The following is a 27,087-nucleotide window of genomic DNA, read 5'->3' on the forward strand; positions in this document are numbered from 1 at the left end:
TCCTTTTTAGCCATTTCATTTGAAAATATTTTTTTGTTTTACCTACTTATTTCCTTTAATGCTTTAATTCTTTGTGTCCAAAATGTTTCTGAGTATTTTAAAGATGTATTGTTGTTGTTTGTAGTGTGTTTACAAGCAACCGTGGGCAGTGTACTAAGTGTTGAAGCGAGGGGGCCAGTACAGAGAGAAAAATAATTAATGACATCATCATTAATTACATCATGACAAGGTCCAGTTCAGATTCGTACACGTTTATCATTATTGTTGTATTTTAGTAATTAAAATGCGATTTCATTTACTCGCTTTCTCTCTCTGGGCTCTCTCCCTCTCCGTGTCTCTTTCTCTCTCGTTCCCTCTCTCTCTCTCTCTCTCCCTCTCTTTCTCTCACTAACAAACACACTGCAATGACAGAGCGTTAGTTTGATGTATCTTACCACGCACACTGCTTCATTTGAACTTGTGTCATTCCTTATATTCTTGAATTCCGAATTGTATGTCTGGATTCTGAAAGGATTATGTGTCCTGTCCAATCAATCAAAGATCAATTCTTTCTAGTTACTACAGTAACTACAGGATAGAACATAAACGACTCGCAGACAAAAATGGAGGGACCAAAAGTCCTCTGGTCTCCCTGCCCCAGTGTCACTGGTGAGCAGCAACGTTTCCATCACTCGGAGCTGTGTTTCCAAATCCAAGCACACACGTTGTCGTTACCATAACCAGAAGGGACACATTGTAATCCCATAATTGGTTGTGAAACATGTCTTAATACAGACGGTGATGGGTCAAAATGAATGACCTTCTAGTGTGTGTGTGTGTGTGTGTGTAAGAGAGAATGAGTGAGAGAGAGAAGAATGATAGGAAAGCGAGAGTAGAGTGAGATGGCAGAGATTGTGGTCTGGAACTCTGGATTCGAACCTGTGACGTTGGAAGTGGCTCTGTGCTGGAATGTTTACTGAGTGTCTCTAGACTGTTGAGTCATTCGGTAGATTGCGCCATGCGACGGTGTTCTAGATTACGAGCCCTATTTATAAACCCCTTGGGGCTTCTGACCTCAACGTGTGCTAAATGAATAATGTTGAACCTTACTGAAGTTAATTTAACAGTCAGGCGAAATCAACCAGGGACTGTAGTGTTGAGCCAGATTCACCTGGCCAGTGTATTTCTCGGCTCGAGCAGGTGGTTCCGTTAATGTGTACGCTCATTATGTGCATTAATTACTTTATTACATTCACCCTTAGCCCTGAAATGAACACAGTAAGGGAACGCATTGGTATATTTAGAAATTACACAATGCTAACTATAGCAGCTGTTTTAATCATAATGGATTTCTTCTTTTTTTCTCACCATGTATTTTGCATCATCATCATGGTCTACTTACAACATAGTGTTGTAATCAGTTGAAAGGATCATGTAGCTTCCTTTTTTTCCCCCCCGAAGGAAAGAAAAAAGCATGTGCCTAGTCATAGGAAACGACAGAGGCTATGACCTCCTTATCTGCCGTGAGCCAAGTGTCAAGTCTGGGAGCGCCAAGTCCGCATTGAACCCTGACCCAATTTACTTGCATGTTTTTCTAAAAGGCCACGGAGCCAAGTGTGCGCCGTCAAACGAAATATCAGAGAGCCCTCCCTCCCTTTCACCCCAACTCTCCCTCCCTCTCTCTCTCTCTCTCTCTCTCTCTCTCTCTCTCTCTCTCCTTCTCTCTCTCTCTCTCTCTCTCTCTCTCTCTCTCTCTCTCTCTCTCCTCTCTCTCTCTCTCTCTCTCTCTCTCTCTCTCTCTCTCTCTCTCTCTCTCTCTCTCTCTCTTCCCCTGTTCTTTGTGACACATGTATTCAATAATCCGGTCCGCTTTCCAGCATCGGTTTTCCAACCATTTCTTTTTCTAGCCGTGCTCAGTATTTTAGTATTTCTTCCTGTCACATTTACCTGGCAGATCTTTCAACGCGCGTTCACATGTCTGGGCAAAGGAAGGAACCCCAAAGATTTTCCATTATGTTGATTTAGTTGTTAGTTTTCTTTATAGTTAAACAATCATGGAATCGTTCACACTGTCTGAGACACAATCCAGCTTCTAAACCCCATTATACCTTGTTGCGCACTGGGCTATATCAACACGTGACACTTGACATCCGCACCCGTACGCAACAACGTACTGTATAATAAATCATCTAAGATCGCCACAGTCTTGTGGCTGTTTTCCTCCTGCGCCATGGGCGTCGTGATCCTGTGATGGCTCTGATGTCTTGGGGGGATTTTAGCATGTGCTCTCGCGCTCTTTCAGCATATTAGCATTTTGCCCCCTTCTCTCTTTCCCCCCTCTCTCTCTCTCTCTCTCTCTGTCCATCTCCTTTAATTCAGGGCGATCTTCATGCATGCCAGTGTTTCACTGTTATGCTGAGACACTGGCGTGTTAACACAAACCTCTGTGCACTTCTCGCTGGACTCACTGCTGTTCTTTAGCGGCTTCCACAGTGCTGCTGTTATACTCTTGTTATTAAAAAAATGTTCCCCAGGAGATCAGAGGCAAGCGCTGCACACAGGAGTACACAACCCTGTACGTGTTACTGATGAACCTCAGGATTGTGTGTGTGTGTGTGTGTGTGTGTGTGTGTGTGTGTGTGTGTGTGTGTGTGTGTGTGTGTGTGTGTGTGTGTGTGTGTGTGTGTGTGTGTGTGTGTGTGTGTGTGTGTGTGTGTGTGTGTGTGTGTGTGTGTGTGTGTGTGTGTGTGTGTGTGTGTGTGTGTGTGTGTGTGTGTGTGCACAGTGTGTGTGTGTCTGTGTGTGTGCGCACAATGTACTGTATTATCGGATATAGGTTCCCGGGCTAGACCTGCTCTAATTGATAGGGGCTGCAGGTATTTACTTTCATTCTCAGGCTGGATTAAATCTCAAAGGCAAGAGAAGATGGAGCTTGTTTTTCTCATCGCTTTAGAGTGTGTGTGTGTGTGTGTGTGTGTGTGTGTGTGTGTGTGCGCGCACGTGCGAGCGTGCGATAGAGAGTGAGAGAATGAGATGCATGATTCCTCTGAGCAAACATGAGAACTGGTTAGCATATCATAACTTTAGGAGGCGTGTGCGTTCTCATCTTATGTGCCGCAGCCTCCGTCTCTTCCTCTAGAACTGGAGCTGTGGAATCCTCTAAGGCTGCGTGGTGTCTGGGACCTTCGTGCAACCAATCTAATCTGCTACCCTGAAGAAGCCTGTGTGTGTGTGTGTGTGTGTGTGCGTGTGTGTGTGTGTGTGTGTGTGTGTGTGTGTGGCGGACAGAGACTTATATACTGCACACCCGCTCAATAACAAATATCATTATCTCTGCTGCTATAGTTTTCATTTCATTTTGTGTCAATATGTTTAAAGGGGCATTTCATCCCCTAATTTATCTGAACAGTCTTTGATCTCGGATATCAATGTAATTGATTCTTCGAGATGATTTATTTTTATTTTTATTCCAGTGTGTAGGTCATTAGATATCTGTTTGGCAGTGCTCGGATTTGGCCGCTGTATTAAATATGTGCAATGCAGTAAATTAATAATTTGTCTTTTTAATATATGAAAGTAGAGGACCGGCTCTACAAAATGAGATATCACTTAGATCAACAGCTCTAGGAGATTCTTAAAAATCGAACCTCTGTTCGAAGTGGAGCTGTGTGTGTGTGTGTGTGTGTGTGTGTGTGTGTGTGTGTGTGTGTGTGTGTGTGTGTGTGTGTGTGTGTGTGTGTGTGTGTGTGTGTGTGTGTGTGTGTGTGTGTGTGTGTGTGTGTGTGTGTGTGTGTGTGTGTGTGTGTGTGTGTGTGTGTGTGTGTGTGTGTGTGTGTGTATTGCAGTTGATGCTCAGGGCAGGCTAGACTCAACAGCACCTCTCTGGTCACCCAGGGTTACTACATACAGGCTACATACAGACCCACCCACCCACATACCCACATACCTACACACACGGCCACGTATAGGGGAGCTTGTGTTCCACACAGCTCCAAAAATGTGATTCTGAAACATGTCGTTTTGAGAAAAGGTCTTAAACTTTCTCAGCTCAAAATTCATCTTTGAAAAAAAAAAAGTTTTTATTTGAATTCATATATTTAGGTAATACCCAGCAAAAGAGCAACGGTGGCCAATATTTGATTTAATTTTATACAATTATGAAAAGATATATATTTTTATTAATATGTGAGCTCTTTAAATGTTTTATTCAATTCATCCCCAGCAATCCTTTCATGTTCTCTCATCAGTCTTGACATTTTAAAACATCATCAGCTGCTCTCCCTTTTTGTTTTCAAGAAAGATATTGATCAATATGTTCAATATATATCTATATATATATATATGTAACAACATTTTTTGTTCTTATTAAATAATGTGTCAGCCGCTTATCCCAGAATTCATTGCATTTGAATTCCTGGAGCACAAGGCTTTTGTGTGCAGGAGGTTGGCACAAAATGTCTGGAAGAAAATGTCTGTGATTGTCCAGCAATTGTTAAGTATTATGATACTTGACCTGACAATTATTGTTATTCTAAAGCATTATGAATATTAATGAGTGCTTCTTATAACTATAATTATACAGTGTTATGAGCAGATTATAATAATGAATCATGTTTCTAATGCATCATATCCATGGGCTTCTTAGAAAGTGTTACTAATAAAACAACATTATTTATAACTCAAGACAAGACTCCAGACAGTTGGTGCAAAACAGCAATTCACCTTTAATTTCACGTTTTAACATTGTGTATAAAATATATTGTCTACTACATTTTCAGCCCGAAAAACAAAGGGAATACTCTTATGTGTCATATATGCTTTATATGAGAAAAATTACAAATGAAGTGCTTATCCCCATTAACTCCTGCTGGCTAAATTCTCTGGCAAAATAATTATTCGACGTTGCATTCGAGACACCACTTATACTTCCTCTTTAGTTTATAAGTTGACAGTTTGAATATATTTCCGTTTCAGAATTCAACCAAAATATCATTTTATGGCTTGGCAATGTAATGGCAGGTCTCTTCCATTCATCCTAATGGGGGTTGAGTGTGGAGGGTGCACTCCGCTTCAAAAAGCTGGAATAGCTGTGTCACTTATGGATGGATAGAGACAGTGCTGTTCGGGTCATTTTGACCCGTTTTACATTTTCATTTGGAAAAAAAAGGTAGAAGTTAAAAATGTTTCCACCTGAAACTCACTGGCCTTAAAGATTCTTCTGAGATGAACATGTAAAAAAAATATTTTTGCACTACACCCATGCTACACCCCCCTCATATTTTTTGAACCTTAAGTGCTGTTCGGGTCATTTTGACCCGGAAGCACAGAAATACACAGTATTATGCCAAAACACAGACACACAGTCACCCCCACTTCTAACACCCCCCTTCCGAAGCCCCATTCCGAACCCTCCCCCCCTTCCTATAAGCATGAGCAATATTGCCCAGTATTAAATGAAGTAGTTTTTTTTACATGGATTTCAGCTAAATCAGTAAAAACGCCTAGCTCTTTCAGTGTTTAATGTGATATAGCAAAGCAGAAATGCAAAAATTTACCAAATATATCATATGAATTGTTTGGTATTGAGTCAAAGTCAATGTATCATGATGATTTGTTAAGTTAAAATTTAAATTAGTGTTGTTTTTTTTAAACCAAATATCCACCGGGTCAAAATGACCCGAACAGAACGAAGGTGTAGTGAATCTGAACAGAACTTAAGGGTTAAGACATGTGAACTATCTTGAAAGAGTAGAGTGGGTTCACTTTTCAGTTGTTTTTTTACCTGTCCAATTTCTTCCTTGACGTCTGTAGTTAAATTTGACACGAGAAAGCACTTTGAAAAGTAGAGCAACGTCTCAGTCTCTTTTTTAAGGAAATAGTAATTTTTAACAAACTCACATTTCTGGAACGAATGTCATTATTATTATTTTTTGACACTTTGAAGCTTTGTCTGTAATTTTCTGCGAAGCCCAGAAACTTCATTTTTATAATGACACTTAGAAAAAATAGAAGGTGAATCTGTACACTGCCAAAGAAGTAGGCCATGACAAAGTTCTACCCCCAAACTAATTTATTTATATAGTGCCCAACTAAAAGTGCAAAAAAAGAGAACCAGTTTCAGCACATCTTGCTTTCTCCAGTGCTCTGTTTTCATGTTGAACAATGTTCAACAATGTTGCAAGCTTTAAATGCTTTTTTTTTCTTCTTTTTTTTAATATGAAATGGAATGAAAGTGCAATTGAATTAACTGAACATGAAATATAATCCAAAATTTCCCCTTTTAGAGTGATCAGTCTGCACTTTACAAATGTCTCATAAAAATCATATTTTTGTCTTTAACACTTCGCCAGCCGAAATAGAATGGCTTGTTGGTAGATTAGCCGTGAAATTTATTATTCATTCTTATTATATTATGATCTGAACCGCATTCATTTTACAAGACCTTCAGCGCTATATCCCCGTAGTCTTCATCCCCCATAACCATCACGCGATCCCTGTTGTATTCTCACCACAGTCCCCAGCGAAATTCTTCAATCTGCATTGGCTTAGAGTGGCGGTTTCGGCCGACACATCTTCTCCCCGTGCGTTTCGCGTGCGCGATCCGTTCACGTAAATGTCGGCTCAAATAATCCAAGTATGACTCTAGAGTAGATATGAACATTTTCGCTAGCTTAGCCCCCAGCACTCCAGCTATGCTAGCACTAACAGAAAATGGACGGTAGCTGGGAAGCTATTACAGGGAAAGGACCTGACGTCACTTCTGCTTCATGTCAGAGGAGCCATGCGCTATCGATGGACGAGCGGTGACTAGGGAAGGTTAGACGATCGCCGATTTTCGGATAAAAATCATTTATTTCGTTTTTAATTACCCAGTACGGTAAATTACGGCGCGGCTGCGACATCCTTGCTCAGATGTCCGGTATAAAACGGTTTTAATATGGGCATCTCCATACGGCTGTCAAAGTGTTAACACCTGCCTAACATGTTCCCACTCCTTTTCTCATATCTGATGTTTGGTCAAAACGGCCTGTTTTCTATGGACCATAACTTACACAACGATTGACCTGTTGGACCAGAATAGAACAGAGCCTTAATCAGTAGGTAACACCAATGATAGGAACTAGGGCGAGGTCGTGCCATGTCTTGGCCATCTGGCCAAAGGGATTTGGTTCCCCTGGCATAACAGGGATCTCCATATATGGCAATAAAGGGATTTGGTTCCCCTGACATCAAAGTGATTTTATATTGGCATTCACATATATGGGCTTAATATTGATGACATCAGGGATCTCCATATATGGGCATAAAAGTGATTTGTTCCCCTGGCATCACAGGGATCTCCATATATGGGCATAAAAGGGATTTGGTTCCCCTGGCATCACAGGGATCTCCATCTATGGCAATAAAGGGGATTTGGTTCCCATGACATCACACTGATGTCAGAGCGTGATGTCAGAGCGTGAGAGTCAATCAACAAAAAAGCTCTGACATCACTGTGATGTCAGGGGAACCACACTAACAGAATCCCTTTTATGCCCATATATGGAGATCCCTGATGTCATCAATATTAAGCCCATATCTAATATGACTTCATATGGGAATGCCCATATATGGAGGCCACATAGGCCACATACCACACTAACAGAATCCATATATAGCCAAGACAGCCCATATCTGTGTGGCTGGCTGGTTCTAAAGACAGGGATCTCCAATTATGGGCATAAAAGGGATTGTATGTATTATGTCAGATGTTATAGATGTCATAGGACTTTCACTTAACGAATAACCGAGTAAGCATGTTTGGGGCTCTCACAGCATATCTCCATATACAGTACATGGATCTCCATATATGGGTACCAGCGGTATCCATATATGGGTAACTGGTCTGATATACATCACTGGCCAGATGACCAAGACATGGCGCGACCTCATCCTTTAGGGCGAGGTCGCTTGTCGCCCTTAGGCGTCTTACTGGTGTATGATTAAACTTGGAGCCATTGCAGTTTTGGGGAGCTCATAGCATGTATGGAGGCATACTGTATGATTGAGATTGCAATTGTATGCAACATAAATCAACTTATTCCTGGCAAAACGCCTCAAGTGTGCGGCTGCTTAACATTGCATTTTGGCCTCCCAGCACATTCCGCTGCCACTCCTCCTCCTCACCTCTAGCGTTATCTGAGAGTCTACTTCCTTTGCCTCCCTGCAGCGACGGCACCAGCTTCCCACAACAATCACCCAAAAAATCTCAGACTGTGCACATTTTGTACATATATGGATGTCGCCTGTGTGTATATATTTTTGCATATCCTGTTGAGAATCCCTGTCAGACTTATGGCATGCATACATTTGCACACTCCGTGCAAAACTTTGCTCCCTGTGAATGCTTGGGATTCATTTCTGCAGCGGTTTTGCATACGCTGCTCATCAGTTGCACATTACACACACCTGGTGTGTCTGTGAGCGATTCTGAGAGTTAAGGGTGGAGTTTTGGAGGATTCTTATTCTAATTGTGCCGTGCACTTGTGCTTATCTCTGCCGCCGCTAAATCTCATTTCCCCCCTGTTGTCGCTGTCTTCCTGTGTGTGTGTGTGTGTGTGTGTGTGTGTGTGTGTGTGTGTGTGTGTGTGTGTGTGTGTGTGTGTGTGTGTGTGTGTGTGTGTGTGTGTGTGTGTGTGTGTGTGTGTGTGTGTGTGTGTGTGTGTGTGTGTGTGTGTGTGTGTGTGTGTGTGTGTGTGTGTGTGTATATGCGCGCGCGCGCGCGCATGCTCGACTTGAGTGTGTGTGTGTGTGTCAAGTCTGAGAGACTGAGGCGTTGATGTTGTCTACAGAGACCCCCCCCCCCCCCCCCCCCCCCTCTAATGAAATAATGGCCCAGCAGTGGCATAGTGCTTTGTGGGGGGTAACGGGACGGCACATCACTGACTTCAATTACTGACATTTTTTTAATCTCCTCCTTTTCTTCAGTCGCAGAAAAGTATGGGTCTTTTTTTTTCTCCTTTTCCTTTTAGCAAGACATGCTTGCATTGAAGAAAAGAGACAAAGAATAAAACGCTCCCCAAGCCAGACTTGGCTCTGAGTGATTTTTTTTTACGGAACGGACTGAAAAGACATGACTTGCTTTAATTCACTGTCTTTTAGGCTGTGTGATGCCACAGAGAATGCACCCAGTATTAGCATGCTTGCTTTTCAGCTCTTTTCAGATGTCTGCTAATCACTGCTAAAAATGCATTTTGCAGTGTCTTTTCTTTTTAGTGAGATTCATTATTTTGTGGACCATAATACACTTCATTGCATAAACAATGTTATTTTTCCTGCTTTGTTCGCATTTTCTCCACTGTATTTATTTTCAGTAAGATTTGTTTCTGTGATTTTCAATATTGATGAAATGTCTTCCATTAATGACATTTCAAAGAATTGTGACATCCTAGATTGAGGCTTGTTTTAAGAGGCTTTGTTTAAGAGGTAAAGAGGGGTGCCGATATTTTCAAAAAAGTGTGCAGAAAGTGTAGGCCTACATTTATGTTTTTATGTGGCCACACCCACCAGTTCATTGATTATACCTGGTTCTCAGTTTTTCACCTTAGCACCACCCACCTTGAGCTAGCCACACCCACAGCTGTTGTAGGATAATAAGGGGAGGGGATGATTTTAGTGTGTCACTCAAAGGCTTTTAGGAAGAAACCAAAAATACACAGGGAAGACATATCGTGCTACATCGCTGTTCCTCGAAAGTTACGCTATTTTTAACTTTTTCCACCCCACGTGTTTTTCCCTAGCGACAGTTCTCTCTGTGAAGGGCCCCTTAACTGGCCTCTGTGTTGCTACTCAATTCCATTACTTAACAGGCATGGTTATTATACAGAAGCAATATTGAACACAGTATATCGTCACTGTTGGACAGAAACTCGAATCTCCAAGTTTCAAATGTGTTTTTTTTGTATAGTAAAGCCCTGCTTCACCATACAATACTGTCGCACTAAACTGGGGGAAACTAAACACGCTTGTAGATCTGCTTGTAGAAACAACGCTTGTAGATCTGCTATTTTCACTAGTTTTAAATCATTTTTAAAATTATAAATGCAAAATGTACGGACATAGAAGCTTTCCACCCGACAACGATATGAAATTGAAAATTGTTTCTGTTTCCTCCCACAACTCTCTCTCTGTCTGTCTCTCTCTCTCTCTCTCTCTCTCTCTCTCTCTCTCTCTCTCTCTCTCTCTCTGTCTCTCTCTCTCTCTCTATTCTCTCTCTCTGTATCTCTCTCTCTGTCTCTTGGTCTCTCTCTCCCAGGGTGGACCCCATTCCATATGACACTCCTAAGCCGGCGGGTCACACGCGGTTTGTGTGCGTGTCGGACACGCACTCCCGTACGGACGGCATCCAGATGCCCTATGGCGACGTGCTCCTGCACACGGGCGACTTCACCGAGCTGGGCCTGCCCTCCGAGGTGAAGAAGTTCAATGACTGGCTAGGTAACTTAAAGTCGCTCACCCCGCACACACACACACACACACACACACACACACACACACACACACACACACACACACACACGCTATTATGTGTGAAGTATGCATCCAAGTTTGTGTGTGTGTGTGTGTGTGTGTGCAATGCCCCCCCCCCTCTCAGAGTCGGGCTAAGTGTCCAGTTTAACCCCCGTGACCTCGCTCTCTGAGCGAGTTAACCCTCGACCCTCCCTCTGGCCCCAACTTCATGGCTGTGACAGTTCTGGGCTCTGCCAGTGTGTGTGTGTGCGTGTGTGTGTGCGTGTGTGTGTGTGTGCGTGTGTGTGTGTGTGTGTGTGTGTGTGTGTGTGTGCACTCGTCTTGCAACACTTGATCCTCCTGACTACAGCCTTCAGATTCCAGGCCAGTCTGGTGGTTTGTTAGCTTTTGTGTTTGTCTGTATCTGCTGCACCGATTCACACAGTGAATACTGCACACCAGTAAGACTCCCTAATCGGGAGATAAGCGACCGTCAGGTTGCATACACAAACTTTAGAAGGCAATGGTAGCCAATAGGAGGGAATGTGGGAAATGGGACATATCCATGTTGAGGATATGACTTGTAGTATGTACTGTGTAGCGCTTTGTGTGATTTTAGGGCAAAATCTGTAGGAGCAGTGTCCAAAAATGTGTTTTGCAAATATCGGCCTGATGGTGGCGCTAGAAGAGGGCCATGTGAGAAATTAGGTGGAGGTTGTGAGTTGCCATCCAAGGAGTGTGTGTGCAAAGTTTGGCATGGATAGGGGCAACGGTGCCGGAGATAAGAGTAGGGCAAAAGTGTGACGTGACGGAGAGACGGACGGACGGACAGACAGCCGGTGGAGGTTTTCATAGTAACTTGCGACCTGACGGTCACAACAACCCACACACACACACACACACACACACACACACACACACACACACACACACACACACACACACACACACACACACACACACACACACACACACACCACACACACACACACACTTAAAAACTGGCCTGCCGCACTCGGGTCGCGCCTCCCTCAGATAGCACTGAAATGACAATCAACAACAACAACAGACACAGGGTCAGTAAGAGCGTTCCACCATGCCAGGATGTCCCCTTCACCAACTGCAAGGAGCTTACACACACACACACACACACACACACACACACACACACAAACATGCATATATCCACGCACACTTACATGTGCATGCAAACACACACATACTCTAGTACTCTAGAGTACGTACTCTACACTGACTTCACTGCACATGCAAATAATGTAGACACGTGTAGCAATATGTGTGTTAGGGCTGGGCAATTAGGCTAACTATAAAATATATGAAAACCTATATTTAGAACTTTTTTTTTAATTTCACCAAATAAGAGACTTAATCAAGTAATCAAGAAGCATTAAAAGAAATCTAGGTATATTTTATTTCTTATATATAAACAAATCGACATGAAACCTTTGAATGGAATTTCTCAAATAATTAGTCTGCTTAACTACAGTACTTGCCTGTATTTTACTTAATTAACACAAATTGTACGTCGCGATGTGACGTGTTGTGAACTTGTTGATCTGCTATTTTCGCTTTAATTTGAACAATTAGTAGTCATATGGCCCAACAATAGCGTGTGTCCGTAATGTGGACAGTGGTATAAGTCAGGCGGTCAGCATTCCACCAGAACTCGTCCACAACCCACCGTCACATTGATCTATCAGCTGGCTCCATCACAAGGACTCAGCACTTCCATCCCACCCCTCCATCCATCAGACAGATAGCTGCAGCAGTGGAGTGCTGCCTGCCTCTGACTGCATGTGTGGGTTTGTCTGTGTGTATGCACTGTACACATATGTGTTTTTACCTGTGATTATATTTGTGTGTGTGTGTGTGTGTGTGTGTGTTAGGGATGGGACGATATGACATTTCCTGTTGCGATTTACAATATTATCGCGATAATCAGAATATCTCCAACATCCATTTTCCTGGGGTAGAACATTTGTTGCGACGCGTTGGGAGCTTGTAGATCAGCATTTTTTTGGAAAAGAGATTTGGTAGAGAGTGAAAAAAAGACGTTCAAGTACGTTATTTCCAGGTCCGTTTTACCAATTATAGAGGGTTTAAATGTTACCGGATATGCAGCTCGGCAAATAAAAGGTGAATTAATCCCAATGTGTGACGGAGGATAATTTCACGATAGATTTAAATCTCCACGATACAATTAGTGTGTGTTATTGAGTGTTTTTTTATCAAGATAAACTATAATAACGATAATCGTCCCATCCCCTGTGTGTGTGTGTGTGTGTGTGTGTGTGTGTGTGTGTGTGTGTGTGTGTGTGTGTGTGTGTGTGTGTGTGTGTGTGTGTGTGTGTGTGTGTGTGTGCGTGTGCGTGTGCGTCTGCGTGCACATCTTTGTTCTTGAGTTTGTTAAGTGAGGGCCAGATGTTTGTGTACGGTGGTCATAATGGCCAATCGATGTGGGCCAAAGTGGAAGATGACTGCGCGAGTGCGCGTCTGCCATTATTCTGTTTAAGCCGAAGACACACTGTGTGTGTGTGTGTGTGTGTGTGTGTGTGTGTCAGAGACAGAGAGAGAGGGATGCATTATAGGGCTGAGGGCTGTGTCAGCAACCTTTTAACCCTTTTAGACTGTGTAAGTAACTATACCTTTCAATCTGGGAACCTCTTTGTGGTTGTTGTTGTTGCTATGTACAGTAGTATATAGCAACATACAGTTAGTTTTCGGTCATTTTTGAATAGTTTTTCAGGAATGTAGGATGTAGAAAAGGATGTAGAAGGCGTTTTTAGAATTGGCGACTGGGGATGCAGTGAAAAGCATGAAAGGGTCCCAGGCACAGTGGTATACTGTACAGTAGGTAGAGCACAGATGCTAAGGAAAGGAGAAAGGTGATGTTAGAGGATTTTTGTCAGGGAAATGCAACAATAGGGCTTAAGAAGGCGAGGCGGATGGGAGTCTTACTGCTTGTGCACAGCCTGTAATTTGTTACTATTACATAAAAGATGTTGTTTTTATAGATATAGATATGGTTCATTTTTCTTTTCTTTAAGTGCCTTATGCTTTCTCTCGCTAAGAAAAAGAGGAAAATGTTCCGTTCGTAACCAGCGAAGAAGAATTGAGGATCTTTGTGTTGTCGTTCTGTTCTCTAAGAGATTGAGCCCTAATGGGGAGAGAGAACGTCAATAGTTCTCACATTCCCTTCCAAGGCTATAGCCTTTGTTACCATGGGAGGCAGTGGGGGAAAAACACACCTGAGAAAGGAAAGGCAGAAATTTCTGTTATATTAGACTGTAGAGGCTGCAGTTATGCCACAAGGGCATGTTTTATATGTTTGACGTCAGATACATTTCTATCAGGATGTGAAATGGTGATTCATTTGTAAAAAATATGATTAATTATTTTAAAACAGATTTATTTTTTTAAATTAGCGTTAATATTCTCCCAGTCAGTGCTTTGGCAGTTGTTGACTTTAAAAATAAATAAAAAAGGTCTTAAAATCAATACTAAAACTAACTAGTCTTTGTTGCTGCTGTCATCAACCAGCTGCTTTTCTGGTAGACCAGATAAAAGTCCCACCGTCGATGGGAAATGTAGTGATAGAGAAGAGTGCATCTATATATCGTTATCGGGTGGAAACCTTGTATGTCCAAAACCGTTCATTTTGTATTGATCATTTTGAAAATGTTTTAAACTATGCGACAGTCTTGTATGATGAAGCAGGGCTTTACTTAACGAAAAAAAATCACACCCGTGTGAAGTGGAGCTGTGTGTGTGTGTGTGTGTGTGTGTGTGTGTGTGTGTGTGTGTGTGTGTGTGTGTGTGTGTGTGTGTGTGTGTGTGTGTGTGTGTGTGTGGATCATGTGTACCGATTTTTGTGACATTTGAAGAAAATATGTAGGAGAAGGAGCAAAAAGTGTGTTTTGGAGAAAATTCAAGATGGCGGAAAATCTATCATGGCGCAAATGGGCGTGGCCTATATGGGGAGATGCGTCATGACCCAAGGAATCCAGGGAAAAAATATTTTTAATTTTCCGACCTACGGTTCAAGAGTTACAGGCCAAAACGTAAAGTGGGGTGTTATGGCGCCACCATGCGGCCAAATGACACAATTATTTTTTATTTAATCCTTGAAATCATTATGAACCTCCTCTCCAAGTCTTGAAACTCTAGCCCCTATGGTTTGCGAGAGACAAATAATTGAATGTGAGTTTTTGCAATTCCCATTATAAGTCAATGGGGAAAATTAATTCACTAATAAATTAATATCAATTAAACTATAGAACCTTTCTCTTAGAAAAGTAATAGCCCACGATTCCCGAGTAAGCCGGTCGATTTGACATATGGCGCGAGTGTGTGGTGGCAAAACTGGGACTAGTGGCGTGCCGAAGTTTAGGAAGTTCAGGCTACATACACACAGACACACACACAGACAGACAGACAGACACACACACACACACACACACAGACCCACACAGCCACGTATAGGGAGCCTGTGCTTCACACAGCTCCAAAAACATACACATTAGAAACTTGGAGATAGGAGGTTTCAGCCTGACAGTGACGATACACTGTACATTCTTACGTTGCACACCTGCTGCAGGAAACACATTCCTTGTGCGTTGTGCAAACATACCCGGCAATAAAAAGAATTCTGATTCCAACCCATACCGTGCCTGCTAAAATCACCCCTAGAGCCTCAGTAAAAGTTTAATCTCATTTCTCGGCATCTTATCTTATCTTATCTTCCCCTGTGCTGCCCTGGACTAGTAGATAGAGGGGGGGATTTCTCTCGCTGAAGCGTGGTATGGCTGACTGGCATTTGGCCTGCAGCAGCGGATCATTGGAGATCAATGCGTTGGGATGAGCTTCCTCTGACCCCACCTGTCTAATGCTGCACCCTCTGGCTCTGATCCTCCGCCGTAAGCTGCTCCCACTGGCCTCCGGGTGTGTGTGTGTGTGTGTGTGTGTGTGTGTGTGTGTGTGTGTGTGTGTGTGTGTGTGTGTGTGTGTGTGTGTGTGTGTGTGTGTGTGTGTGTGTGTGTGTGTGTGTGTGTGTGTGTGTGTGTGTGTGTGTGTGTGTGTGTGTGTGTGTGTGTGTGTGTGTGTGTGTCTGTGTTAATGTGTATTACATTCTCATCTTGTGTGTATGTTTGATTTTGTGTTTGCTCATATCTATTGCTGTGCTGTGTGTTTGCACGTGCACACACACACACACACACACACACACACACACACACACACACACACACACACGGAGCGTCTACAGGTTTGTCTGCGCACAGGTCCATTTGCATGCGCACACACAAACGCACACACACACACCCCTACACATACACGCTCTCTCACACGCACGCACGCTCGCTCGCTCACTCACTCATTCACACGTCTATGTGTGTGAGTCTTTTGCACGTGATTCTTGCTTTACATGGAGCTTGTTTGAAAGTTTACAGTTTGTATATGTATTTACAGTACCAGGTGATATCATATTTCAACATCATGCCAGCAAACTGTGTGTGTACAAGTCGTAAGTGAAGCGTCTGCTTTACAAAAACACGGCAAACAAAAAACAATTACCCCTCTTTCACCTGGACGTGGAGACGTGTGGAACAGTGCTGCTGATTGGTCTGGTCTGGAGTTTATTCCTGGAGAGCAGGAATTATATCTGCATTCCTTTTTCACATCTCCAATTTAACGCTTTGATATTGGAACATGATTGATTTTGATTCCTCTCCTGATTGTGGCAGTCACAATGTTCTTTTTTAAAACGTGATATGATTGTAGGGATGGGGATAGGAAGTCAGTTAACTGTTTAGGACTGATAAACTGAAAAATGTAAATAACTCTTTTATAATAACTTGTATAATGGTAACTCAGACAATACGCTACATGCTTGTTCTGTTTTTCAAAGCGACCGTTGGAAGTTCTCAAGACATTCACTGGTTGCTTGGTTCTAATATACCTTATGTCATTCGATAGAGCATACATGGGCAACTGGCGGCCCGGGGGCCACATGCGGCCCTCACCTTCACTTAATGCGGCCCGCGGGTTAATATCTGAATACTGAGATATTATTGTTTGTTCAGCTGATACAATTCCAAACATGCAAACATGTCTATATTCTATATTAGTAGCTTAATGACTATAGTACTGGTCTTTTTTCATATTTAAGTTCATAAAGTTAACTCATTGAGTGCCTATCCCGAATTAGTTCGGGATATATGATCGTATCACAGGGTGCCTATCCCGAACAAGTTCGGGATATAAAAAAAAAAAAAAAAATTTTTTTTTTTTTTTGAAAAATTTTTTTTTGAATTTTTTTTTTTTTTTTTTGGACCCCATCAAATCTGGTGAACATGATTTCAATCGCGATTTTGCATGTTCCACCCCCATACAACCCCATCTAACATACAGGGCAGCAATTTTTGTTTACATTACATGTAAAACATAAGGGCGATTATCTCAAGAATGCCTGAACGGATTTCCAATCGGATTTTTTTGTTTGAAAGCTGTGAACAAACTGCACAAATCCACTCTGGATTGCATTGGATTTTTCAGAGCTCATTCTTCTCTGTTTTTTTCCCATGCATGAGGTGTGCAAGGTTTAATCATGGCTAAGTTGACGAAAATAAGGCTTCTAAAATGCTTGGTAGCCAATAGCTAACTTCAAGCTAACTTCATCCTCTTCCTGTACATGCAGTCATGCACAAAGGAAAGTGTTCAGGCAAGTCATGGCTGCAGGGCTTCTGCATATAACAGCATATCTCTATGGGATTTTCTCTGGCCACTGGGCGCCCTCTAGTGGTGAAAGGGGTGGCACTAAATGAGTTAACATATAAATGCAACTGAAATGAAATACATTTTTTACTTTTCAGGATTCCAATTCAAAAATAGCAAAAAATAGCCGATCTACAAGCTCAAAAACTTTGAGCTTGTAGATCGACTATTTTTGCTATTTTTGACAGTATGCATTGTGGCCCTCTGGAGTGAGTGTGAAAATATAGTGTCCCTCTCCATCACCGAAGTTGCCCACCCCTGCTATAGAGGAACATTCCGCATAAAACACATGTTTAAACTAAAGCCAGCTTGTTTCTGGTAAAGTAATTCTTTCTCGACTTTGCTCTCATCCTAGGGATGGGCAATTCATCGAAAATATATCAAAACTGATATTTGAACAATTTACGACTTAATTTATGACTTAATCTTGCTCATATAGGCAAATTGATTTATCGAGAAGCAGCTCTTTTATATTATGTGTAGTTTAAATGTCTTATATCAGTGAATCAACACAAACATTTTTGAGCGGTGGTCACAACGCTCCTATACGTGGCCGTGTGTGTGGGTCTGTCTGTCTGTCTGTCTGTCTCTGTGTCTGTCTGTCTGTCTGTAGCCTGCAGTAACCTTTTCTGACCACACATGTTAAGGGAGGGGCGCTGTTGCGCACACACACACACACACACACACACACACACACACACACACACACACACACACACACACACCACCGCTCAGTTCACACGAGTGTGATTTTTATATATTTTTTAAATAATAGACTAAATCGATTAATGTGATTAACCACTGCACCCTGTATTACAAAGTGTATTACTTTGTGTGAGTTTGTATATATGTCTGCTATTTTCACAATATAGATATTTAAATTTATAGTAATTTAGGTAAAAGTTTGAAATAACCGTGATATTGATTTGAAGTCATAATATTATTGCCCAGTCCATCTCGTCCTGTAATGCTCTGCTACAGAATCACATATACAGTAGGCTATAAAGTGGGGGCAGCCCCATAAACAAAAAGTGTGTTTCAGTTATTTAGTGTCCGGTGTGTTGAAATAAATAAACACAGTCACAGTTTATCAGTTCAGCAGGTTTAGGAAAATGTATCTTGGATCGTAATAAAAAGTAGCGGTAGCTTCTGGAAAGAGAACCGCTGATAGAGGGGGTGCCTCCACCTTTCACTAACCTGATTGAACGGTTGCAATTGTAGGAGATCATTTGGTTCAACTACTGTCTGTGTGTGTGTGTGTGTGTGTGTGTGTGTGTGTGTGTGTGTGTGTGTGTGTGTGTGTGTGTGTGTGTGTGTGTGTGTGTGTGTGTGTGTGTGTGTGTGTGTGTGTGTGTGTGTGTGTGTGTGTGTGTGTGACCGTATAAATGGGTGAGTGATGCAGTTAGGGCCTTGGGGGAGGACGGAGCGATGGGGCTCCCTTATAGAGTTAGACTGGAATTTATGGGTTGACAGGAGCTAATTTGGGGCACCAGAAATGAAACTCATAGACCAGGGAACCATGAGTCTTTTTCCTTATTGCATTAGTGAGTGTGCACAACACACACACACACACACACACACACACACACACACACACACACACACACACACACACACTCTCTCTCTTTCTTTGGAATTTAATTTCTGTCTGCCAGTATATTTAGAAAGAAACTACTCTCTCAAGCTCCAGACCCAAAACCCAAGCAGCGTCTATGCACACATTTCACTTAACACGGAAATCATTATTGAATAAATGATTTTTGTTGAATTATTTATTTAGCTGTCTTCCTGCATAGACTTCCTCACCACTGCTGCTCATCGTCTGCCAGAGCTGCAGAGCAGGAGAACAAAGACAACGATCGTTAGAGCACTGTTTCCCAAACAGTGGGTCGCGACCCATTTGTGGGTCACGGACCAATTTTTATTGGTCACGACTCGAGTAAAAATCCCATTTTCTCTTCCTGCAAAAAATATAATATAGATTTCAAAAGATGGAATATATTTTGAAATGTATCATTTTATTTTTATTAAAAAAAAAGAAAAATGGGGGCGCCCGCTGGCCTACTGGTCCAGGCGCATACCACTAGGGCGGTCACAATTATTACGTAATCGTCTAATCATTTTTCATAATCGACATAATCGTTTACATGTTGAAAAATTTTCATATATTTTTTTTAAAGTAAAAAAGTGTAATGTTGTCAAATATGTCAGTAATTTATTTGTATATTTAGGTTATGTGTCATATCTACCATGTGCAACTTCAAAGCCTAAAAGCCAAACAAAAATGTAATTGTCAACGACAAAAACACAATTAAACCGTTAATCGCAATTATTTGAGTGACAATTAATCGTCATGTAAAATGTCATAATCGTGACAGCCCTACATACCACTTAGGCATTGCCACACAAGCTCTCAACACCATGCGAAGCAACACGTTGTGAGCTTGTAGATCGTCTGTTTTCACTAATTTGGGTCCCGGGCAAACGTCTAATTTCTCTTTGGGTCACGAGCTAAAAAGGTTGGGTCCCGGGCTAGACAGTAAGTACACTAGCCATTTTGACTACGTTCTTTATTGTAATTTCACTTCACACAACACACAGAGAGAGAGCTAGCAAGATGGCAAGGATGCGGAAACGACTCGAAGAGAGTGAAAGAGAAAATGAAAAAAATAAAAAAGGAGTGAGGAAGAACAAAAGAAAAATTAGGACACGTCAAGGCCAGAGTTGAGTCGGTCGCATACGTCTGTCTCAGAGGACGAAGCCCCCCGCAGAGGGAGCGATGAAAGGGCAGAGTCAGAATGGAAAGATGAGGCGAGCTGAATTACCTGGATTTGGGTCAGGTTCGAGCTTGATACAGACCCAGTTCACAGAAATAGGCGATGACATACTGTATATGCCGCTATGCCGGGGTCAAGCATAGCCTTCAGCTGTAAGTAATCCTAACCTCTCGAACCTCTCGGTTTAGTTTAGTTGTATTTCCAAAATACAGAGGGAGGGAGTCTTCACCAGTATGAGCAGTGCAAAATGTTGAATCCTAATATGAAGATTAAAAGTCAAAGGGCTTGGTCGAGCTTGGTAAGCAGCTAGTCGCGAGTAAATACCCCTTTATTTTTTGTTTCGTACATCATGTTTTTTATCCTGCTATTTTTGTAACCCATTTTTTTCACCCAATGTCAATTGTTTAATGTAATCCTGGGCGCTACACTCCCTCTGCCAACCCGGGGAGAGCAGTGGACTGACCTCATGCTTCCTTCTATGCATGAGGAGTCCAAGCCGCTTCTTTTCACCTGACAGGGGGGGGGGGGGATTCCCCGGTTGGAAGTAGCGCGTGGAAGGAACACGTTATTCCAACCAGTTCCTTTCCCCTCCATCAGGCGCCCCGGCTGACCAGGGGGAGGCAGTATAGAGACCAGGATTACTGCATGTTTTTTTGTGAGGGTACCTACCCTAGGAGACACCGAGAGAACATGCAAATTCAACACAGAAAGCCCACATTCAAACACTTTTTCCAAAGCATTCCAAAAAAAAATAATGTTTTTTATGCGACATGTGTAGATTTCATAGTTTGAGTCCCAGGGAGGTTTGGGAATCACTGCCCTAGAGCAGTGGTTCTGTGGGTCGGGACCCCCCAAATTATTTCGGGGGGTCCCCAGATGATTAACTCTCAGTCAACGGTAAACTAGCCTCGGAAACCCAGGCTTTTATTTTGGCGATAACGGTAAACAAACCAACATAAAGTTTAAGTGTATAGAGGGTATGTGCACATTTCTACAGTGACACTTTAAGGACTGTTTAATGACAAATTAAACATTGGCCAAATTGTCAAATATTAAAAACAGAAATTGTGAAAATAGCAGAGCTACATGCTCACAACGCCTGGCAACGCGAGGCGTTGTGAGTATGTAGACCTGCTATTTTCACAATAGAACTTGTGTTATACAAAATGTAATGCCTCAACTCTTAGTGTTCGTCAGGGTGTGGGGAGTTAAAATATGATTATTTTGGGGTTTGTGGGCTGAAAAGGTTGAGAACCACTGCTCTACAGCACTCCTCTCATTCCTCACTCACCTCTCACTGGCTTCTCTCCCTCCCTCCCTCCAGGTGGCCTTCCATACGAGTTCAAGGTGGTGATCGCCGGGAACCACGAGCTGACCTTTGACAAGGACTTTATGGCCGAGTTGGTCAAGCAGGATTACTACCGTTTCCCCTCGGTGTCCAAACTGAAACCCGAGGACTTTGACAATGTCCAGACCCTCCTCTCCAACGGTGTGTACCTGCAGGACTCAGATGTCACCGTGAAGGGGTTCCGGATATACGGCGCACCGTGGTAAGAGCGCTCGCCGCTTGCACTCGCATCTCTGTGTTCCTGCCGTACGCACGCGCTATCGTGCCTCCATGTGTTTCTGTGTCTGTCCGTCTGGGGATGTGAACATTATCGTCGACTTTTGACTGGTGTTCTAAGCCAGGGTTTCCCCAAAAGTGGGTGCCATGGCACCCTAGGGTGCTGTGATGCCTGTCCAGGGGTGCCTCAGAATAATTTGAGAATTTTCGGAATTCATCAATATCACAACATCAATATCACTTCACTATGCTTAGTAAAACAGACCTGATTTGCGCTGTACTTGATGAGTTCTTTTTCCATTCACGGCCAACTCTCTTCACCAAAAATAGCAGATCTACAAGCTCACAGCGTGTCGTGTTGTGAGCTTGTAGATCTGCTATTTTTGGTGAACCTTCCCCCCAGAATAGGGATGCTGGGGTTAAGTGGTTAAACATCAAGTATAACGTTATTTTCAGTCAGTTCTGATGGAAATGCCCCCAACCTGGGGGCATGCATGCAAATCAAAATCAGTAAAACCACTAAAAAGATAGAAAGCAGTAAATGAAAACATTTTAACACTCATCTTTTCTTTTCTCTAATGAATCTAAAATATGAACAAAGTTGTCCTTTAAACAGTATCCATCCAGACTGATCAAACTCCATAACTCAAGCATTGGAGGATTCATGTTGAAACATTACTATGAAGTCATATGCCATCATAGAACGCAGGATTTCAGCATGATTATAGTGAGCCTTTCCATCAACATTTCAGCAACCCAGTAAATGACAAATTATTATTACTTACAGTACAGTATGAACAGACATTATGACTATGAATTGTCAATGCATGCTCAATTTAAATGAAGCCTATTATTTGTTGAAATCTAATATGTAAAATGTAAATGCTAATTTGGAACATGATGGAGGTAGTTAATTAACAAAAACTAAAATAATATCAACTCCCGATGGGTCGACTCGCAAGATACTGGAGTGGCATATCTGACTACATGTTTGTGTGCCTCACAAATGCACTCCCCGCCCCCAAGTCATTCTAAAGGTTACTACTACCTTTTCCCTCCTTTCTGAGCATCTATAGTTACATGTGACTTTGTTCCTCTGTCTCCACCCAGTTACACTTGTCGTAGATCCCAGCAAAGGGGCAGGTGTTTGTGTGTGTGTGTGTGTGTGTGTGTGTGTGTGTGTGTGTGTGTGTGTGTGTGTGTGTGTGTGTGTGTGTGTGTGTGTGTGTGTGTGTGTGTGTGTGTGTGTGTGTGTGTGTGTGTGTGTGTGTGTGTGTGTGTGTGTGTGTGTGTGAGCGTGAGCGAGCGTGTACGTGCAGGCATCCGTGTGTGTGGGAGGAGGCATTGGGAAGTCTTACTTTCCTCCTGTTCCCTGGCTGGTTCCCAGCTCCCCCCTCCTTGCAGTATTGGACTGTATTGGGTCCCTAACACGCAGGGTGTTGTACTCAGCACACACTCTCTATTATGGACCTGGGACCTTGGCTGGCTCTCCAGGCTTACGTTACACCTGTGTTTTGACATGGGGTTAAGTGATACGCGTGGTACTGGGACACTCTATCTATAGCGTGTTCTGAAGAGAATGGGTAACAAGGGAGGGTGTGTGTGTCTGGGTGACACTGAGCTTGGTCACACGCGGCTGCGTTCAAAGTGAGAGATAATGCAGCACAATATGACCAAAAGCTTTCGCAGTATTTGTTGACCGAAACGTGGGATGTTATTTATCACATCTCTAGTCTGTACTGTTTGTTGTCTTGGGTGGGGGGATTGATAAAAGGACTTGAGAGGGTGATAAGCCATATCGGGCCTTGGGCTATTATCCGTCCTAGGTCTGATAAGGTAACTAACCAATCAGTGATGTAGTATGATGAGGTAGAGCATTAATAATAATAAATAAATAAATAAACAAGACAATACATGACTTTTGCCCGACAGCATGATATCCTTGTTTGTGGACTGCAGTTATGTTTGCTCATGACTTCATTTTATGATATGATTTTATGCCAGCAAAATCCATTTTTGGCAAGTGAATTATTTGACCCAGTCAGTAATTGAAGAGCTGGGCTGGTGGTGCTTATATTGGGGCTGCATTTCTCATCGTGCATTGAAAGTACAAGCACCACTGTGACTGTGTAACTGCCTGTCAGCAATGCACGTGACTCACAGATCCAGTGTGTCCATACTTAAATTCAAATGAGCATTAATACAAATGATCCGTTCCCATGCGCCCTCCTGTGTGTGTGTGTGTCCCCTTCTTGCTCGGCTCATGTTTTCTCGCTTTTTCTGTCGAGGTTTCTTTTTTTTCTTTTTTTTTCCTGTCTGGTCTGGCCTTTAAATAGCTATTGAGGTCACACCTTCATCCTTTAGTGTCTATAATTAGCGGGCCACCGGCCGCGCCGGCCAGGCTAAACAGACAGGGGAGGGAGAGGAGGGCGAGGGCTCCCGGCACGGCGTTCCTCGGACACTGCAGCTGCAGCTCAGCCAAGGCAGGAAACCAGAGAGGAGATCTCTCTCTCTCTCTCTCTCTCTCTCTCTCTCTCTCTCTCTCTCTCTCTGTCTCTGTCTCTGTCTCTGTCTCTCTCTGTCTCTGTCTCTGTCTCTGTCTCTCTCTCTCTGTCTCTGTCTCTGTCTCTCTCTCTCTCTCTCTCTCTGTCTCTCTCTCTGTCTCTGTCTCTCTCTCTCTCTCTCTCTCTGTCTCTCTCTCTCTCTCTCTGTCTCTCTCTGTCTCTGTCTCTGTCTCTGTCTCTCTCTCTCTCTCTCTCTCTCTCTCTCTCTCTCTGTCTCTGTCTCTCTCTCTTTTCTGCCGTCTTCAACTCCTCGCTTGTCTTTAGCTTTAGCCTATTGAGACCTGGAACCACCTTTAACCATTATGTTATGCTTTAACTATAAAAAAATAGCAGCTATACAAGCTCACAGCGCGGCACCAAGCTTGTACATCTGCTATTTTTGAAAAAACGTGAAAATGTGTGCAAATCTTTGAATATAACCTTTTTCTTAAAGCGAACATTCGTGCTTCTGGGGGGTCCCACTCCCTGATACACAGTGCTATTTTGAGATGGGGGTCCGTGGCCAAATACATATCATTCTAGGGGTCCTTGACATGAAAAAGGTTGAGGACCACTGATGATAGAAACATGCGTTTTTCAAAAACTTTAGAAGGTATTTAGAAGACATTTATAGAATCGGAATCGGGTTAAAAATATTCAAACTTGCACAAATGTTCGGGAGCGTCTCGCTGTTACTACGTGTCATCTGTTCGACACCCAACTCTAACCCTTACCCTAAACCTAACCTCCGTGGGGTGAGTCGCTAACCCTCCCGACGCTCCTTTGTCGAAATGACGGTCGTTCGAAAGGGCGAGATTCCCCCCAAATGTTGACGTTTTTTCAAAAATGTCAGATCGAGTGCCGCTCTGCGAGCTTGTATACCTGCTATTTCTTAATAGTTAAAGCATAATATAATAGTTAAAGTAATATTGCGTTCCCGGTCTTGATCGGTTAGAAGAGGAAAAGGCTCATATACTGTCCCCTCCCCCCCCCCTCCCTCCTCCTCCCTCCCTGGTGAGCGTTTAGCGTGAGGGCTGCTAAGTGTCTGTTGTGACAGCTTGGGGGTCTCGTGAGAGGCCGAGTGGACAGCTTGGCTGTTGCCCTCCCTTCCACGAGCGACTCGGCCCTCCTCACCTCCCATCACTCTCCCATATGCCACTGTGGCCCGAGCCTGTTGGCCTGCGCTTGTCCGGCGTGAGGTCTCACTTAGCCCCTGCACTGACCCCTCACACCTCCTCACGAGTCACGGCCGGCACATCAGTGGCCGGCAGCAGCGTGCCACCTGGGTGGCCGTTAGGAATGGGGAGGGGGGCCGGCAGAGCCCACGGCAAGCTGCTCCAGTGCACGACACACCCGGGCCGATTGAGGGTCGCAATGCGACCTAGCGTTTGCCAACAAGTTTGTGCCCCTAACTAAGCTAATTATTTTGATAGGGGTCCGCGGCCAAATACTTATCATTTTGGGGGTCCTTGACATGACAAAGTTTGAGCACCACTGATACAGCAACATACGTTTTTTCAGAAAACTGTTACGATTTACGACATTTGTAGAATCATAGCATAATTATAAATTATCAATTACAAGTGATTAAACAAATCTCACCTCTCACAGAGTCACAGTGTGTCTAACTAACCATGGTTTAACAGCAGCTAACATACCATCTGGTTTCTGTTAATAAAAAAATAAAGAATCTGTATGATTTTGTGGCTTTCATACCAAAAAGTGACCCCTCTTATTTTGATATATATATTCAGAACAGCCTGGTTTGCACCACAAGGATATCGTATCACATATCAGTTGGGGACTGGATATTGACGAAGGCGTCCCCAGGTCACAGACATTTACAGAAAGCTTCTCTGGAGTTTTCTTCCACATAACTGTGTGTGTGCAACACTGTACCAATAGGTGCAACTGTTTATCATGTATTATGTAATGTTGCAATATTGGTTGGAACGAATGATGATGGATGATTTATTTAGTCCTGATTAGAAGAAAAGGGGCTGCACCAACATGGTGATCAAATATTGGTTATCAGCTTTTAATATCAAGGCATTCACAAAATATGCCAAAAAATTAGATTTGTATATGTTTTTCCTATCTTATATTGCTGTTGTGGGCAGGTTTTAGTGAGTGCATTCCGGATAAAAAGCCACACATGCTCTTAAATTTGGAGGAATGTTATAGAAAACCAATGCCTGGCTTTGCAGCCCCTGGAGACGACATCAAGCATTAACATGTACTATATTTGTAATTTCTACATTTAGTTTCATTTTAAGTTTGAATGGGAAAAAAAGTGATATTTTCTTGCGACCCATAATTATCTGAATTATGAACCAGTGTTCCTTGGTGGAATGGGCATCGAGTGTATTTTGCAGGGCATTCTGTTTTGGTAGTCTTTAGTAGTCTTTTGGTCACTTCTTTCTCTCATTCTCTTAACTGAAGGCGTGTCTCCCGTGCAGTGCCGCACTCTTGTTTATTTGTATTGGCGGGCTGCGTGTACACATGCGTGTCATAGTTAACCACGCTCACTGTGTGTGTGTGTGTGTGTGTGTGTGTGTGTGTGTGTGTGTGTGTGCGTGTGCGTGTGTGTGTGTGTGTGCCTGCGTGTTTGTCTGTCTGAGGAATTGTAAAACTTCTGTTGAAAAAAATTGTAGCTTGTAAATCTAAACTACAGTATATGACTATGGCAGCATCCAGAATACCCAGACCTGTATGTATAGCCACCAGAAGCACTTCCGTATGAATGGGGACTTCGCATGTTTCTCCTTCCTATTGTACTCCAAATGGACGCTAAGCCTGCTGTAATGCATTCACAAAAATATTAAATAATTGGTTGCTTTGAAAAGTAACCCATACATTGTGTATGCATATTGTATGCCCTAATTCAGCTAATTAGGCAGTTATGCATACGCTCTCCAGGGCTTTGTCTAATTGTTCAACTGTC

At 42.8% G+C, this 27,087-nt stretch overlaps 1 protein-coding gene across 1 annotated transcript in view; it reads left to right on the forward strand.

Moving 5' to 3' along the window:
- mpped2a (metallophosphoesterase domain containing 2a) overlaps positions 1-27,087 on the forward strand; it is a 95,326-nt gene that overhangs the window by 22,446 nt on the left and 45,793 nt on the right. Inside the window, exons 3-4 of the mRNA XM_080729737.1 lie at positions 10,274-10,455; positions 21,361-21,586. Coding sequence (XP_080585863.1) covers positions 10,274-10,455; positions 21,361-21,586 — 408 coding nt within the window. The remainder of the gene's footprint in view (positions 1-10,273; positions 10,456-21,360; positions 21,587-27,087) is intronic.

The sequence above is a fragment of the Nannobrachium achirus genome (assembly GCF_963921795.1).
Source record: "Nannobrachium achirus genome assembly, chromosome: 7".
NCBI classification, from domain to species: domain Eukaryota; kingdom Metazoa; phylum Chordata; class Actinopteri; order Myctophiformes; family Myctophidae; genus Nannobrachium; species Nannobrachium achirus.